Genomic DNA, 14,101 nt, shown 5'->3' on the forward strand with positions numbered 1-14,101 from the left:
AGCTCGGGTTACAGGACAGAGCCCACCAAACAAACAGAGCCACCTCCGCGGTGCTCAGAGGAAGAGGCCACTGAGGCAGCAGGGACCCGCAGACGCGCAGAGGGACGTGGGGGGCTCGGTCAGGGCCCCGGGTCAGAGACACAATAAACCTGAGATGACAAAGGCTGGCACTGAGGAGGGGCGCACACGCCTCAGGGTGGGCCATGGAGCTGTCTCTCTCTCCCTCTCAGACGGTAGACTGCCAAGAGCGACGTGTGCACGTCACATCGGGGACAAAAATGGGGTACGCCCGACGCTGTGCGTCCTTTTAAATAAAATTTTATTTTTCATTGTCAATGATTAACTTCTGAGCTTATTAGAAGGGTATCGTGATTATACCGAATACAAAAATATAGATGATAGAATACAAATATTAGGTTATACAAAGTTAGTAGTTTTTTAAAAATATCATTGCTCACCAACATTTTCAGGACCTCGGAGCTTTGGAAAAAAGAAATAAAACAACAGAACTTAATTTGGATTTTTTTTTTTTTTTTACATTTCCAGCAGTTAAAAATGAAGAACACATATTGAGAATCATGTGTGGACACCTATTAAAATCAACAGAAGAACCACAGAAATTAAAATGAGTGCTAAGAACCATCATATATACACACTTCTGTACAGAGGACAAAAAAGAATTCACCCGGTTAAAACCTGTCTCTTGTGGTCCGTGTGACCTTTATTTAAGAAGAAAGAAGGCCGATCTTCCTAGACTCATGGTTATTTTTTTCCACTTGATCCAGTATTTCTTAATGGTGTTTCCATTCCCATAAATTAGTAACTGTTCAGTAGCTGAGAAATACCCTATTTTAAATTATACCACAGGGGACCAGGAACTTGCTCAAAGGGCTGACCTTAATGGTCTGATGCAGGTTGAAGAGACTTTCAGCCAACAAGAAGTCCCACCGTGAGCTGCAGCGAGGAGGGTTGGACACAATGTCCCGCACGTGGACGCTGGGGCCCCGGCCGCAGAGAAGGAGGTTTGGAAGCGTGAGGGGCCGTGCTGTTCTCAGGGGCCACCGCCTAGCTTCTCCCACCGCGCTCCACTCGGCTCAACCTGCCTCTTGGTGAAGGTGTCATTTGGCACAAAAAGAAAGGGCTTTGGGGCAAGACTTAGGCTCTCTCGGTGGGGGGGTGACACAGTCAGAAGCCCTCGATGTTGATAAACTCTCCAGGATGCCCCAGACCTACGTCCATCCGCCTCGCTCCCCAATACTAAAGGCCACACGCTGCCACGCTGAGAACGAGCTCCTTGTAAGGAAGGGCGATCGCCCTAAATGTCCGATGTCATGGGTCCGAGACGCCAGAGATGGGAGAGGACGGGCGAGGAAAGAGGGCCGCCTGCTCTCAGCAGCGCGCCCGCCTCCTCACTGCACGATCCCGGAGTCCACTGACGTCTGCTTGCGCGTGGTCTTCGGAGGGGGGGGAGGCGGGGTTTTGCTGGGCAGCGGGGGCGGCAGGTGCTGGAAGACAGGAATGCGAGGGAGACAGCACGTTACTGAGGTCAGCGGGAGTGACGGTCTCCAGGCGGGGTCTGTCCTGGCAGCACCGCAGGGAGCCACAGATGGCCTTTCTCTGGGTGGGACCTGCCTTCTCCATGGGGCATGGGCTGGCAGGGTGCAGCACTCAGGACTGGGCTACTGGTATCTCTGATTAACCACTTCTCACAAAGCAGATCAGCGGTCTACGCAGCCCCCGACATGGACAGCCACTGCTCTCTGTGTGGTGGCTTTAAATCTAGGTAGGTGCCATTGATCTAGGGCCTCTGGAAAAGGACTGATTTCAGAACTGGTTAAGAGCCAGTGACTATGGACAAAGCAGGGCCCGGGGCCACCAGGCTGCCTGATGGTGTCACCACACAGCCTTCCTCGATAAGCACCCACCGGCCCCTCCCTCCATCCCTGTCGATGCCCGTAAACTGGTCAGGGGCAGACCAGTCCTCGGAGATGCTCTCGGGGGTGGAAGAGACGCCCCCCCCCCCCCCCAGCTCTCGAAACGGTAAAGGCCACAGAAGGGAGTGCTGGCCGAGCTGTGACAGCACCTGCAGCCGCTCCAAGGGGCCCATGTACAAGATAGTGCTTCATCCACGGTCTCTTCTGAGACTGCAACCAGAGGGCATGAACCCGGTTAGGGAGCTGTGTAAGCTCTTCCGGAGGAAAGCACAGCCTATAAAGAAAGGGTGCAGCTGTGTCCCCATAAACTGTTATTTATAGAAACAGGTGGGCAGGCTGGATTTGGCCCAAGGACGAGAGTTTCCCTGAGAATGAACTTAGAAGCGTAAAAGTGAATAACTGGGTTCTATAAAGGGAACGTCAGGTACTGGTAAATGACTGGGGGGGGGGCTGCTCCCGATTGCTTTTGAACCCTTCCCCACTACAGGCAGCTGACACACAGAAGCTGTACACCTACGAGGTGGCCAAAGAGATAAATGAGTGAGTCAGTGAATCACTGAATGGGTGGGTGGATAGATGGATGGATGGGTGGATGGGTGGATGGATGGATGGGTGGATGGGTGGATGGATGGATGGATGGATGGATGGATGGATGGGTGGATGGATGGGTAGATGGGTGGATGGGTGGATGGGTGGATGGGTGGATGGGTGGATAGGTGGATGGATGGATGAATAGGTGGATGGATAGATGGATGGACAAATGGAGGGATGGACAGGTGAATGGATGGACAGACGGATGGGAGGGTGGATGGATGGATGGATGGATTGGATGGGTGGATGGATGAACAAACAGATGAGCTGACCACATAGGTGGGTGTACAACATCAGCAGACCAAGCCGGATGAAATCACAGAGTACCACCATCTAATTAAGGGTGACAGAGGATTTAGCAGCCTCTCGTGGAAGGCTACATTTGGGTCCATGTGTAGAGTTTCCAGGACAGAATGCTGACGCTGCTGTCTCTTGCTCAGGGCCCGAACTCACTCCGCATTTGCAGTCCAGGGCACACGGAGGAGAGAAAGGGTGGGGAGATAGACTGGTGTAGTGGTATTCAGACCACATAGAAAGGGGAAGTAACGAGCATAGATTTTTAAATTGGTAAGATCAAAGAAACACCTCCTTCAAGGTCTGACAGACGACTGTTTGTTTGCAGGGTGAGGTTCAAGCCTGGACAGTGTTTGATGGGTCTTGTATTCCCCTACCCTGTATCTCAAGCACCAGAGTGATGCCTCAAATACTGAGGCAGCCACGTCCGAGAAAGCTTTCTGAACCAACACGTGGCCAGCGCCGCAGCCTCGAGAGCCAGGGGGCTGCCCCACGGGAGCCCTCAGAGTCAGGGATCTTGACTGACTTTCATAATGGACCCTTTGGCTCACTCTTTTATCTTTCATGGTTCAATTCCCATTCTCCTCTTTTAAATTCACCAACAAAGAGTGAGCCCACTGAAACCCTAGGCCCTATGTGGGACCCCTGTACAAAGGAGATACCCAGGCCCCCGTCTGTGGTCTGCCCTTCCTCTCTCTACCCGCAACCTTTTGGAGTGGCCTCCGATATGTTGTCATTGCTAGGTCAGGCAAGTAACAAGTCTTTTATTTTATTTTTTTCCCCAAAATCTCTGGAATTCTATGCCCACGTTGGTGTTGACAGGCTGAGATGGGCACAAAACACAAGGAATGGGTCAATGGCATGCAGGGGAGGGCCCGTGAATGCCGCCGGGGACGGCATGTGCCACAGAAGTCCTTCCTGCCCGGGGCGAGCTGGCGGTCTGTCACCGATAAGCACCAGGACAGCACCCGCTGCCGGGTGTGAGAGACATCTTGCAAGAGATGACAGCTTCAAGTGGCAACAACTAGAGATGGAGTGGACGGCAAGCCCACGGCCGAGCTCTGAGCGTGGCGGGCTGTGAACCAATCACCCCGTGGCAGAGGAACGACCCTACAACAGCCTGCTGGCAAAGGGAGCCCTGCCACGCGCTCCAGGAACACAGCGGGCTTCCAACTAATCCCGACACACACACACACACAGCCGTGTCACCTGAACACGTGGTCACGCAGCAGGTAAGTCCAACAAGAAGCCCAGAGCAAAGAGCCTCGGGAAATCAACTTAGAGTTAGTTGGTCAGTTTCCATGGTAGCAACCAACAATTCCAGCTTCTGAAAAGCCATCGTTAGGTAGCCGAGGGCCTGTTCCCCATCGCGGCACCTCTAGGGACAGAGGGACACTGAAAGCCACTGCGGCCGCAGGACAGCCGTCCCTCTGGCCTCAGAGATGAAGCCCACGCTGGGGTTGGTGTTCTTCCACAACAGCAAGCAGTCAGCCACAAAGACGGCAGTAAGCCCCCCTCACAGCGAGAGTAGCAGACACTCTGCGGAACACTCTGAAAACGTCCCCATAAAAACAGCAACAACAAAACCCCCGGAACAAGAAAGTAAAAGCTTGTAGAAGGACGAACACTGCTTTTTAAGGGGAAAAAAGCAGGTCTCCCGTTACGAAAAGCTCGCGGCCACATAAGGACTCACTTCTCCTGCCCCCCGGGAGTTCTGTGGCCATGCTGCACCGCCTGGAGTCGGGGCAGACACACAAGATGTGAGCGGGGTGTTTCCCGCTCCAGACTGGGCTGATCTCAGTGTGCCGGGGGCGACCCTGGATGGGGCTCTCCCGGCCGCCTGGTCATTCCCCGCCCGCCCGCCCCTCAACGGCATGCTGGCCTCCGCACACAGCCAGGCTGCTGAGCCACCGAGAGCCACGTGCAACAGCAGCCCGGAGAAGAGAAGCGTGGTGGACCTCCAAAGAATGTTCCTGGGTCTGTCAGCTGGTATCAGAGGCGCTGGTTTAAATGGCATGGGAAGACCTTCAGCTCATATTTGCATTAGTGGGCAGGCCGCTACGCCACTGAGCGGTGAGCACATCAGAGAAGATCAATAACAAGTGTTAAGAGTGTGGAGAGGGTGTCCGCTTCGGGGACCCAGCACTGCCGAGGGCTCCAGCACCCAAATCCACCTGGGGAGGGTGGGGGTCCCAGGGAGGCACGGCCGACCAGGGCTGAGTGGTCTCAGGGATCTGGTCTTTGCCCAAATTAGAGCCAACTCCTGCGTTTTCTGAACGGTGACTGCCTGTCTCCACCCGGGGGCGGCCAGTGGGAGGGGGACACTGTTAAAACATCAGCCGACTTGTTAAAACAGTCAGAGCTCATCACGGAACAGCTACTCTTCACAATCAAACTTGCACCAGCACTGCACCTGGAGTGGAGAGCCCTCCAAGATCCTGAGGCCGGTTCCTCGCTTCACTGCCAGGCACGTCGCTCCCCCTTGACTGTCCCTCTGTTGCCATAACAACCAAACCACCGACCACCGAGACCCAGAGCTGTGATGGCGGTGGCCTCCTGCTCCCCGAAGTCAGAGTAACCCCCAGTCCCCACGCTGACGTCAGGAAGGAGGGAGCTGGGTTCTGTGGAGGCAGAGCCACGACACAGCACGCTTCGGGCCCCGACTTACCCTCTGGTGAGGCGGGGGCGGCGGGGGCGGCGGAGAGCCCGCCACGTCCTGGTGGTCCATCAGGTTCCCGTAGTCGGCCGTGCTGCCCTTGAGAGGCAGAGGCGGCGGGAGGTCGGCCACGTCCACCCCGGCCACGGTCATGCCGTTCAGCTCCAAACCTGGAATGCCGACGGATGGAGCATCAGACCCACATCCCCGCTGGGGGCGTGCGCAGGGGCTGCGGCTGCCCGGTCTGCCCGGAGCGGGAGGGAGGCAGAAACGCTAGATCCCGCAGAGATGCCTGTCAGCGGGGCAGAGGCGAGAGCGAGGGGTGTGGGGAGGGCAGGGCCCGGGGTCCTGTCCCACGGGCATGTTCCAGAACAGGAACATCAGGTACCTTAAGGCACTAAACCCAGAGCCTGGACCCTCTGTAGACACAGCCATGTCACGGCAGGGCCACCTCTGGTCCCTCTCCGGGTTCCTTAAACAGCTGGGTGTCACGAGGACCATCTCCACCTGCCATGCTCCCAGGGCAGCCAGGGCTCAGCAGCCCTGCACAGTGACTACCTGGGCAGCACCCTCAGCCAGACCTAGTCATCGCACGGCCCGCTGCCACCATGCGGGTCTCTCTCTCTCTCGACAGGAAAAGCCATGATTGTACAAAATGAAGTTACATGAGCAGGAGCAGGCTTTCAACAAGCCGCAAGAGGGACAATTGATCTTTTCACAAGTGGACGGAAAAGGTGGCCCTTTGCAGACGGAAAAGCAGTTGCGAAGGCCTTCGGCCCTTGTTGAAACTCTTAGAAATAACTCTGTTTTCCTTTCAAAGGGAGGAAAATGGACATGCTGGCTGATGGGTCCCTTTCTTTCAGAGTTAGTTCTCCTGGTGACCCATCGGATGAGAACCCCCTTCCTGAGGAACCAACCCCCAGGAAGAGCCGGGTCAGCGCACACGGCGGCCTTGTGGGGGCCCCGAGGGGACCGACCGGGGGCCTCTGATCGAAGGCTTGCCCCCGGGAACGGCTGGCTGGTCGTGTTCACTGTGGCAAAATGAATGTAACATACCATTTGCCATCTGTGTCTATTTTAAGTGTAAAATCAGTGGCATTTGTTACATTTAGAACGTTCGCCTCCATCACCGTTATTCCCACAACTTTCTTCTCTCTCCCAACACAGAGTCTCCCCACAGAAGGCCAGCTGCCCCTCCCCGCCCCTCTCCCCCAGCACACAGGAGGTTTTGAGAGCCCTGGCGGGGAACTCGGGGAGCCCAGGAAAACGCTCTGGCCTGACGTGCTGCTGTCCTGAGAGGGACACTGGGGGAAGTAAGGCGGTTGCCCGTGGACACCGTCTGTCTGCTGCCTGGGGAGGAAGTGGGTCTAACTCTAGAGGCTCTGACCAAGGGGGGAGGCCCAGGACGTGCCCAGGAGAGTGCCCACTCACTGGACTGGAGGCTGAAGCTGAGCTTGGCCCGCGGCACGACTGGAGGGGGTGTCTGCTGGGCGGGCGGCGAGGAGGGGGACACCGAGAAGCGCCTCTCGGTCCCAATGACGTTGATCACCTGGCTCTTCGGCCTCTGGGGCCGCAGGGGACTTATCTGTGTTGGGGGGACAGAAAGAGCACAGTTAGGGTCTGTCTTGGCCTACGCGTGACACCTCAAAATTCCTATGTTGAAGTGCTGACCCCCACACCCCACGTGCCCACCAACGTGACCTGTCCTGGAAAAAGGGGCCTCTGCGGGTGATCAAGTTAGGACGTCAGCCGGGTGAGCCCGAGTTCACTATGATTCACGTCCTTACCAGAGGGGGGCTCTGACACAGACACGTGCACACCAAGGGGGACAACATGTGACCACGAAGGCAGAGGTCGGGGGGGTGCTTCGGGGGGCAGAGCCAAGGAACCCCGAGGTGACTGGCGACCCCCAGACGCTGCGGGAGGCCCTGCGCCCACCGTGCCTCACAGAGCTCAGAAGGAGCCCGTCGGGCGACAGCCTCGTCACGGACTGCCCGCCTCGGCCCGGGAGACAGTGCGCTTCTGCCGTTCGAGCCCTGGTCTGGGGGACTCTGTCTCAGCAGTCCCCACAGACATGTCTGTGACATCAGGGAATTTTATTCATAGATTTCCTACACCTCAGTCTCAGGCTATTAGGCCTTGAGGGTCACAAGCATTTCAAACTACTCTAAGGCAGGAGTGACTTGATATGTCATTAACCAGCAGAAAAGTGGGGGGGTTCTGACCCCCCCCCCCAGGAAGGGCAGGGGGTATGAGCATGCCATCTAAGGGGCCTGCGAGGGCAGGGGGTATGAGCGTGCCATCTAAGGGGCCTGCGAGGGCAGGGCCCGTCGGGAGGCTCCTGAGGCTGGCAGGAGGGAGGACGGGTTAAGCCGTTTGGGAGGTGGGGTGGTTGAGGGGACACGGGCCACAGGCTGACTTCCGGAGCAGATGTCACCATCCTGGGCAGAAGTGCTGTCATGTGTGTGTGGGGGGTGTCTGGGAAGGCCTGGAGCAGCGCTGCGCTCTCCTGGGTGACGGTGACAGTGGCCTGGCAGCAGGGACTTCTCCCATCTGCCCTGTCGCATCCCGGAGGAGCTCATCCTGCTGACTCTGGAGACACAGGCTGCTCCAGGGGTCAGATGCCAACTGCACCTGAGGGTTCACCCGCCCACCCCGGCTCTGAGAAGCAAAAAGGGCCGCTGCTCCCGCTGCAGGAAACCTCCCGGGTGTGGAGTCTGGGGGGCCCCAGCCCGGACCACTGGCTCAGCCCTGCAGCACCTGGCCCATCCAAGCCACACTGTGGCTGGACTCCGGCTGCCTAACGACTCACTGACCTCTCCGACACCTGTCACCTGCAGGCGGAGGCTGCCCTGTGCACAGACTGACAGCTGGGCTGGACCGAGGACAGCCTGCCCCCAGTGAGAGGTCAGAAGTCCTGGCTCCGAGCCACATGGTCACTGGGAGGCTCGTCAGAGGCCGCAGGAGGGTCCAGGTTCTGTGCTGTGACTCTGGAGCCTTCTGCGGACGTGCCGAGAGTACTCTGGGTCAGCTCGGGGAGGCCCACCCTGTGCGGACTGCAGCCCGTCTTTGACGGTGTCCTTGCAGGCCATCAGGGCCACGTGGGGAGGGACAGAGCCAGCACAGTGATGGCCCCGTGCCTAGCATGTCCCTAGAGTTTTTTTCACACAACTTAATTGTGATCAACTCAGCTGCTTGGCTCAACTTCCGAGGCCCCGATTCTAACAACTTCAGAGAGAGCTTAAATAAAAACACACAGAAGGTTCACACAGTGTCTGGCACTCAGTAACTATTCAAAATATGTTTCTGTTAATTCCCCCACCCCACTATGAGGCCCTGAGATGTTGAGAACTATATCCCAAGCTGAGAGAAGGGGATGTTGGCCTGCCCCCGTGGGGTCACTGCCCTCTGACTTTCTAGAACAATGGACAGAGAATGTGGGTGCATTCATTCACCCAAAGCTTCTCCATCCCCCGCAAAGACCAAGACCTGGATGCTGAACGCTGGCCTCTGCCGGCCCCTCCCCTGGGCCCGGACACCCCGTGAACCGCGGCCCAGTCGCAGTCAGAGCCATGCAGAAAGGCCTCCGAAGGGCAGCGCCCTCTTGACGGCCACCACGGCTCCAGGGTCTGCTGCCTTCTGGCTCTAGACAGCCAAAGACAGGCGAGCGCTGTCCTGAGCAGCACGCTGTGTGGCTGAAACGTACCCTCTGCAGTCCATGACAGTGAGAGCCAATGAAGTATGTCTTATTAAAGGTGGTCCCCTCTGAGCCCTTCAATCACAGCCAGCGCAGGTCACGGGCTCCTGCCCAGGGCTGGCGCAGTCTTGGCCACCTACAGCCACCGGACGGACAGAGCCCTTCTGTTGCTAGAGGGAGGTGGCTCCAAGCCTGACTTAACCTTCGGTGCCTGGAAGGGCCCCTCCTCTGCTGTGTGTCCGGTCTGCAAATAGCGCTGTCTAAATAGGGTTCAGCCCAGGGGCTGCCCTGTGCCTCGTTTTTGCCCTCATGCTGAAAACGCAGCTGGGAGCTTCCGGAAGCTTCTGGAAGCTTCCGGGAGCAGCCGCCCACCCGCCCACCAGGCTCAGCCTTGCGCAGTGCAGGCTTCACTGTAGTCACACGGCAGGGACTCCGGAGGGAACAGGATTCCCTGGGATCTATTTTTAACGACCACTAACCAGCATGTGTCATGCCAAGTCCCCGAAAATCCTTCTGAAAGATGGCGAAGACATGTGAGCGTGGAGCAGGGGATCCGGGGAGACAACAGGGGACCCCGTGTGGCCGGCGGACCCCAGCAGGAAGGGCTCCAGCGGGTAGCTCAGAGTGACCAGGGGGTCACGGCGGCCATGTGGCTTCCGGGCAGGAAGGGGCCAGGGAAAAGGCACACAGGGCACTGTTTCCCGACAACACAGCACTGCTGTTCATCTCTGAGACACCAGGTTGCCCAAGACCACGTGGGTCCCGCTCGAACCCCTTGGGAGGGCGGGCGGCGCGAAACACTTTGGTCGCCCTACGGCAGCGGGTTCTGTGAGGGGTAGATGGAGGGAGACCCCCTATTTTTAAGTGACTATGCTGCAGTCACGTCAGTAAGCTCCAGTGGACAATCCCTCCGCTAACCGCGGAGCCAAGGCCGGTCCCCAGCGGTGCCCCAGCAGGAGCAGGGGGCCCCCGGAAGTTACCGTTTCCGAAAGGATGACCGCCTCGGCCGGCTGCGGGACCGTGTCGGCGGGCTTGAACTCCTTCTCGAAGATCTCCTGGTGCTTGCTGTTCCTCTTCTCCTTCTTCTTCTCCTTCTTCTCCTTCTCCCCATCATCCTTGTCCAGCTTGTCCTGGGACCGGGAGTGCATTTTCTTCGGCAGAAGGGGCTCCAGGGCAAACCTAGGGGAAACGGTGGTGTCAGTCGTGGGCCTTGTCCCCGGAGAGGGGCTGCTCCACCCCGTGGACACGCACACAGTCACGCACAGGAAGCCTCGTGCTGCCTGGGGACCACCAGCCTTCACAGGAAAGGGCGGTTTTATTTTTTACTTATTTTATTTTTCCTTTCTAGGTGAGAGGAGGGGAGAAAGAGAGACAGGCTCCCACATGTGCCCTGACTGGGACCCACCCTGCAACCCCAGTCGAGGGCTGATGCTCTGCCCATCTGGGGCCATGCTGGCAACCAAGCTATTTTTAGCACTCCATGGAGCCATCCTCAGTGCTTGGGGCTAATGTGCTTGAACCAATCGAGCCATGACTGATGGATGGGGAGAGAGAAAAAGAGAAAAAGAGAAAGAGAGAGAGAGAAAGGGAAAGGGGAAGCGGAAGGGTAGAGAAGCAGATGGGTGCTTCTCCTGTGTGCCCTGACCAGGAATCAAACCCAGGACGTCCACATGCCGGGCCAACGCTCCACCACTGAGCCTGGAAAGAATGATTTTAAAAAGGGAGAGTGAGGGAGACTTGAGATACATAGTAACCAATTGCAATGGCTGGACTGTGTTTGCACCTCAGAAACAACAAAGGGGAGGAGAAATCCACAGTTACAGGATAACGGGGAACAGGAGGTCTGACACTGTTCAGGGATTTCTGTGGATGGCAGTGGGAGGGAGGTGCTTGTGGAAGGTCTGCTTCCAAGGGGAGCCCTCCCCTTGCAGCGATCCGTTCTGAGATATTCACAAACGCAACGGGAAGTTGGCGGATGCCATGGAATTTCTGGCGCCGCCATTCAGACCAGGTTTCTGTGGCTGGATATGAAGGTTCTAGATAGGAAGGCTCTAGATAGGAAGGTTCTAGATAGGAAGGTTGCTTCAAGTTCAGAGTCCTGTGGGGGGCTCAGCTGCAGGTTTCAGGAGATGCCTGTGGGTTTTCAGAATGGAGGAGCTAGAGACCGAGGACCTGGGTCCGATCTCTGCCCCCTGCTGGTGACGCTCACCGTGGGCTGGAGGGCCCCAGACACAAGATGGAGGGAGCACGCCGCCGCCTGTCTGCTCAGTGACACCAACCAGGTGGTGCAAAAACAGGTTAATGGCCAGCCTTCCCAGTTAACCTGGGAGAGGCGTGTAAGGCACACTTCCGAGCTGGGCACGTGCACTTATACACACAACTGCAACCTGCTCACTTCATATAAGACAGGGGTGAGGGGGTTCCTGGTTCTAGAAACCTCAGAAAGGGGAGGAAATGGGTCCACTTCCGGGATGGACATTTCATTCTCTGCAGCAGGAAGGCGACAGGAGATGGGACCAACGTGGATCAAGGTACGAAAGCAGCTTTAACTCCTTACAGCGCTAACTCACACACAAGCTATTGTTATTAGTAGGATCTTCTCTCTATATATATATTTAAAAAAAAACATAGCATACGAACATGGTATTTCACAAGAGATGCGGTCTGTGAAAAGGAGGTATAGTCATGCCATCACAGAGGAGAAATCACCTGCATTGTGATTTCTGATCATACACATCGCTTCTCTATGATCGAAAGACACACAGCAGGAAGCCAGGAGCAGCCACAGAGCTCCCTCCTCTCTAGCGGCCCAGTGCCCACCGGCCCCAAAGCCTGGTGGCAGGGCAGCCCCCAGCCCCCATCACTCGAACTGTTGGGACAGGGAGCCGGCCAGAGCCTGCACTTGGGACCTCGCTGTCCTCACAGTGACCTTCCGAGCCTGACTTCCTGGACCACCTGGGGAATAAACATGCCTCCTCTGGGGAAGACTGACCACAGACAGGGAGACTTAGAAAGGCAGTCATATTTCCGTCCCGGCTGCGGCTTCTTCTAAACTTATTCGTGAAGGGGGCATTGATTGAGTACCCATCCCAGCAACCTGCCCGACATGGGAGAGGTAACGCCGAGTTCATAAAACCACAGCGTGGTCCACTGACGACACGGACCGCCCAGAGCAAGAGCCCATCTCCCGCTTCCGTTTCTCCCCAGGGAAGCTGGGTGTGCGCCCCCAGAAGGGCTGTCCTTTAAGGCACGTTCCCTGTAAACTGAATGTCGGGGTCCATCACCAACAGCTGCTAACATCCCTGAAACAGACACGGTGGACATGGAGTCTGTTCCTCTGAACGGCAGTGCCTAGGAAGGCGTCCTGTCCCCAACCACACCTGGACCTCATCAGCCCCTGGATGCAGCCACCAATCTGCTGGGAGTGTGCGGGACAGGGACCTAGGTCGGACCAGACTGCAGCAAACGCTGGCGACGGGGTAAGCCCCTGCCTTTGCCAAGACATAAATGACAAGGAAAAGAAAAACGTGGAAAGAAATCGGTTGATGAAGTGAGAATTAAAAAGATGCACCAGCCCTTTGCCAGGTGAGAATCTGATCTGGATCAATTTCAAATGAACGTAAAACAGGATATTTACGGCACATTGGTATCTGACGACGATGATCTAAAATCACTGTTAATTTCTTATGTGCGATAAATGGTTAATTTTTTAACTTCTTTCACATTTTAGAAATTTGCCCTGAAATATTTATGGATGAAAAGATGTGACGTTAGAGATCTGCTTCAAAATGATGGGGAGATAGCAGGGGACAGATGAAAATAAGACGGGCTGGGAGTCGATCACGATCGAGGCTGGGTCAAGGGCCTCGGGCCTCATGACAATATTCTGTCCACTGTCTACGACTGCGAACTTTCCATAATAAAAATTTTAAAAACGGCTAATGAAAGACACCCAAGTTGACTGTGATCACGAAGGCATTGGGGACACCTGGACTTCTCCCGTGAGAGACACTGGAAACCAATACATCCACATCCATTGTGTGTTAGATGTTGTATTTGCCCTGGACGAATAGCTCTGTTGGTTGGGGCATCATCCCCAAAGCACAGAGGTTGCTGGTTTGATCCCCGGTCAGGGCACATACAGGAACAGATCAATGTTCTTATTTCTCTCTCTCTCTCTCTCCGTTCCTCTCTGGCTAAATTCAGTAAGAAAAAAGGGGGAGGGGTGTTATATCTATTATATTATACGCTTTACTCAAACATATTAATATTCTTATTCTAGGCTTTGCAGGATTTGAGACAATTAATGCAGGAAATAAGGACCAGGGGACGTTGTTTGGCTCGGGGAAGACATGTGTTGGGAAATGCAGACTTGTGTACAAAGGACCAAGAGCCGGACAGGTTGCGTTTTAAGATTTTCACCCACGAACAGCCACTGCTGCCTAGATAGACCTCACTCTGCAGGTAGCCGGTGCCGTGCGAGACCAAAGCCTCATTTCCGCCCCACTCATCACAGAGCGCAGGATAGACACCCTGAGAATGAACAGCATCCTGGACTCTATCAAAGGTGCCTCTGGTTTGAGTTTAAACAAAGGCCTCCCGCGAAGGAGGCAGCAAGAGCCCCCGCTCACGAATCCACAGGTGCGCCTCTCCCGCTTCCAATCAAAACGTCCAGGTCGATTCCAACCCTCGTCCCTGCGTTCCTGGAAACATAAAACCTTTTCATCACTAGCCCGGGGAATGTTCTTGGGAAGAAGCTGAATTAAATTTCTTCAGCAATCTTGTGCTAAGTGACAAGCTACAGGATGTAAATACCGCTAAATTGAAGATTTCCATATGGGCTCGTCTTTACCAAGAGCAGACACTGAGAAACATCACGGTGAAGAAAAAAAAAAAGTAGGTGTCATTTCCTGTTCTCCGCTGGGCACG

The 14,101-nt window shown here is 55.8% G+C and overlaps 1 protein-coding gene across 2 annotated transcripts in view; it reads right to left on the minus strand.

Annotated features, from left to right (window-relative positions):
* Positions 1 to 301: 301 nt before the first annotated feature.
* The window catches only part of LOC136384597 (dedicator of cytokinesis protein 1), a 432,442-nt gene continuing 418,642 nt past the window's right edge, over positions 302 to 14,101 (minus strand). For both annotated transcript variants that reach the window (XM_066354964.1, XM_066354963.1), the window contains exons 49-52: positions 10,153 to 10,351; positions 6,907 to 7,060; positions 5,488 to 5,645; positions 302 to 1,505 (exon numbers count right to left, since the gene is read on the minus strand). In XM_066354964.1, coding sequence (XP_066211061.1) covers positions 1,410 to 1,505; positions 5,488 to 5,645; positions 6,907 to 7,060; positions 10,153 to 10,351 — 607 coding nt within the window. In that variant the 3' untranslated portion in view covers positions 302 to 1,409. The remainder of the gene's footprint in view (positions 1,506 to 5,487; positions 5,646 to 6,906; positions 7,061 to 10,152; positions 10,352 to 14,101) is intronic.

This window comes from Saccopteryx leptura, chromosome 13, assembly GCF_036850995.1.
Source record: "Saccopteryx leptura isolate mSacLep1 chromosome 13, mSacLep1_pri_phased_curated, whole genome shotgun sequence".
Classification (NCBI taxonomy): Eukaryota; Metazoa; Chordata; class Mammalia; order Chiroptera; family Emballonuridae; genus Saccopteryx; species Saccopteryx leptura.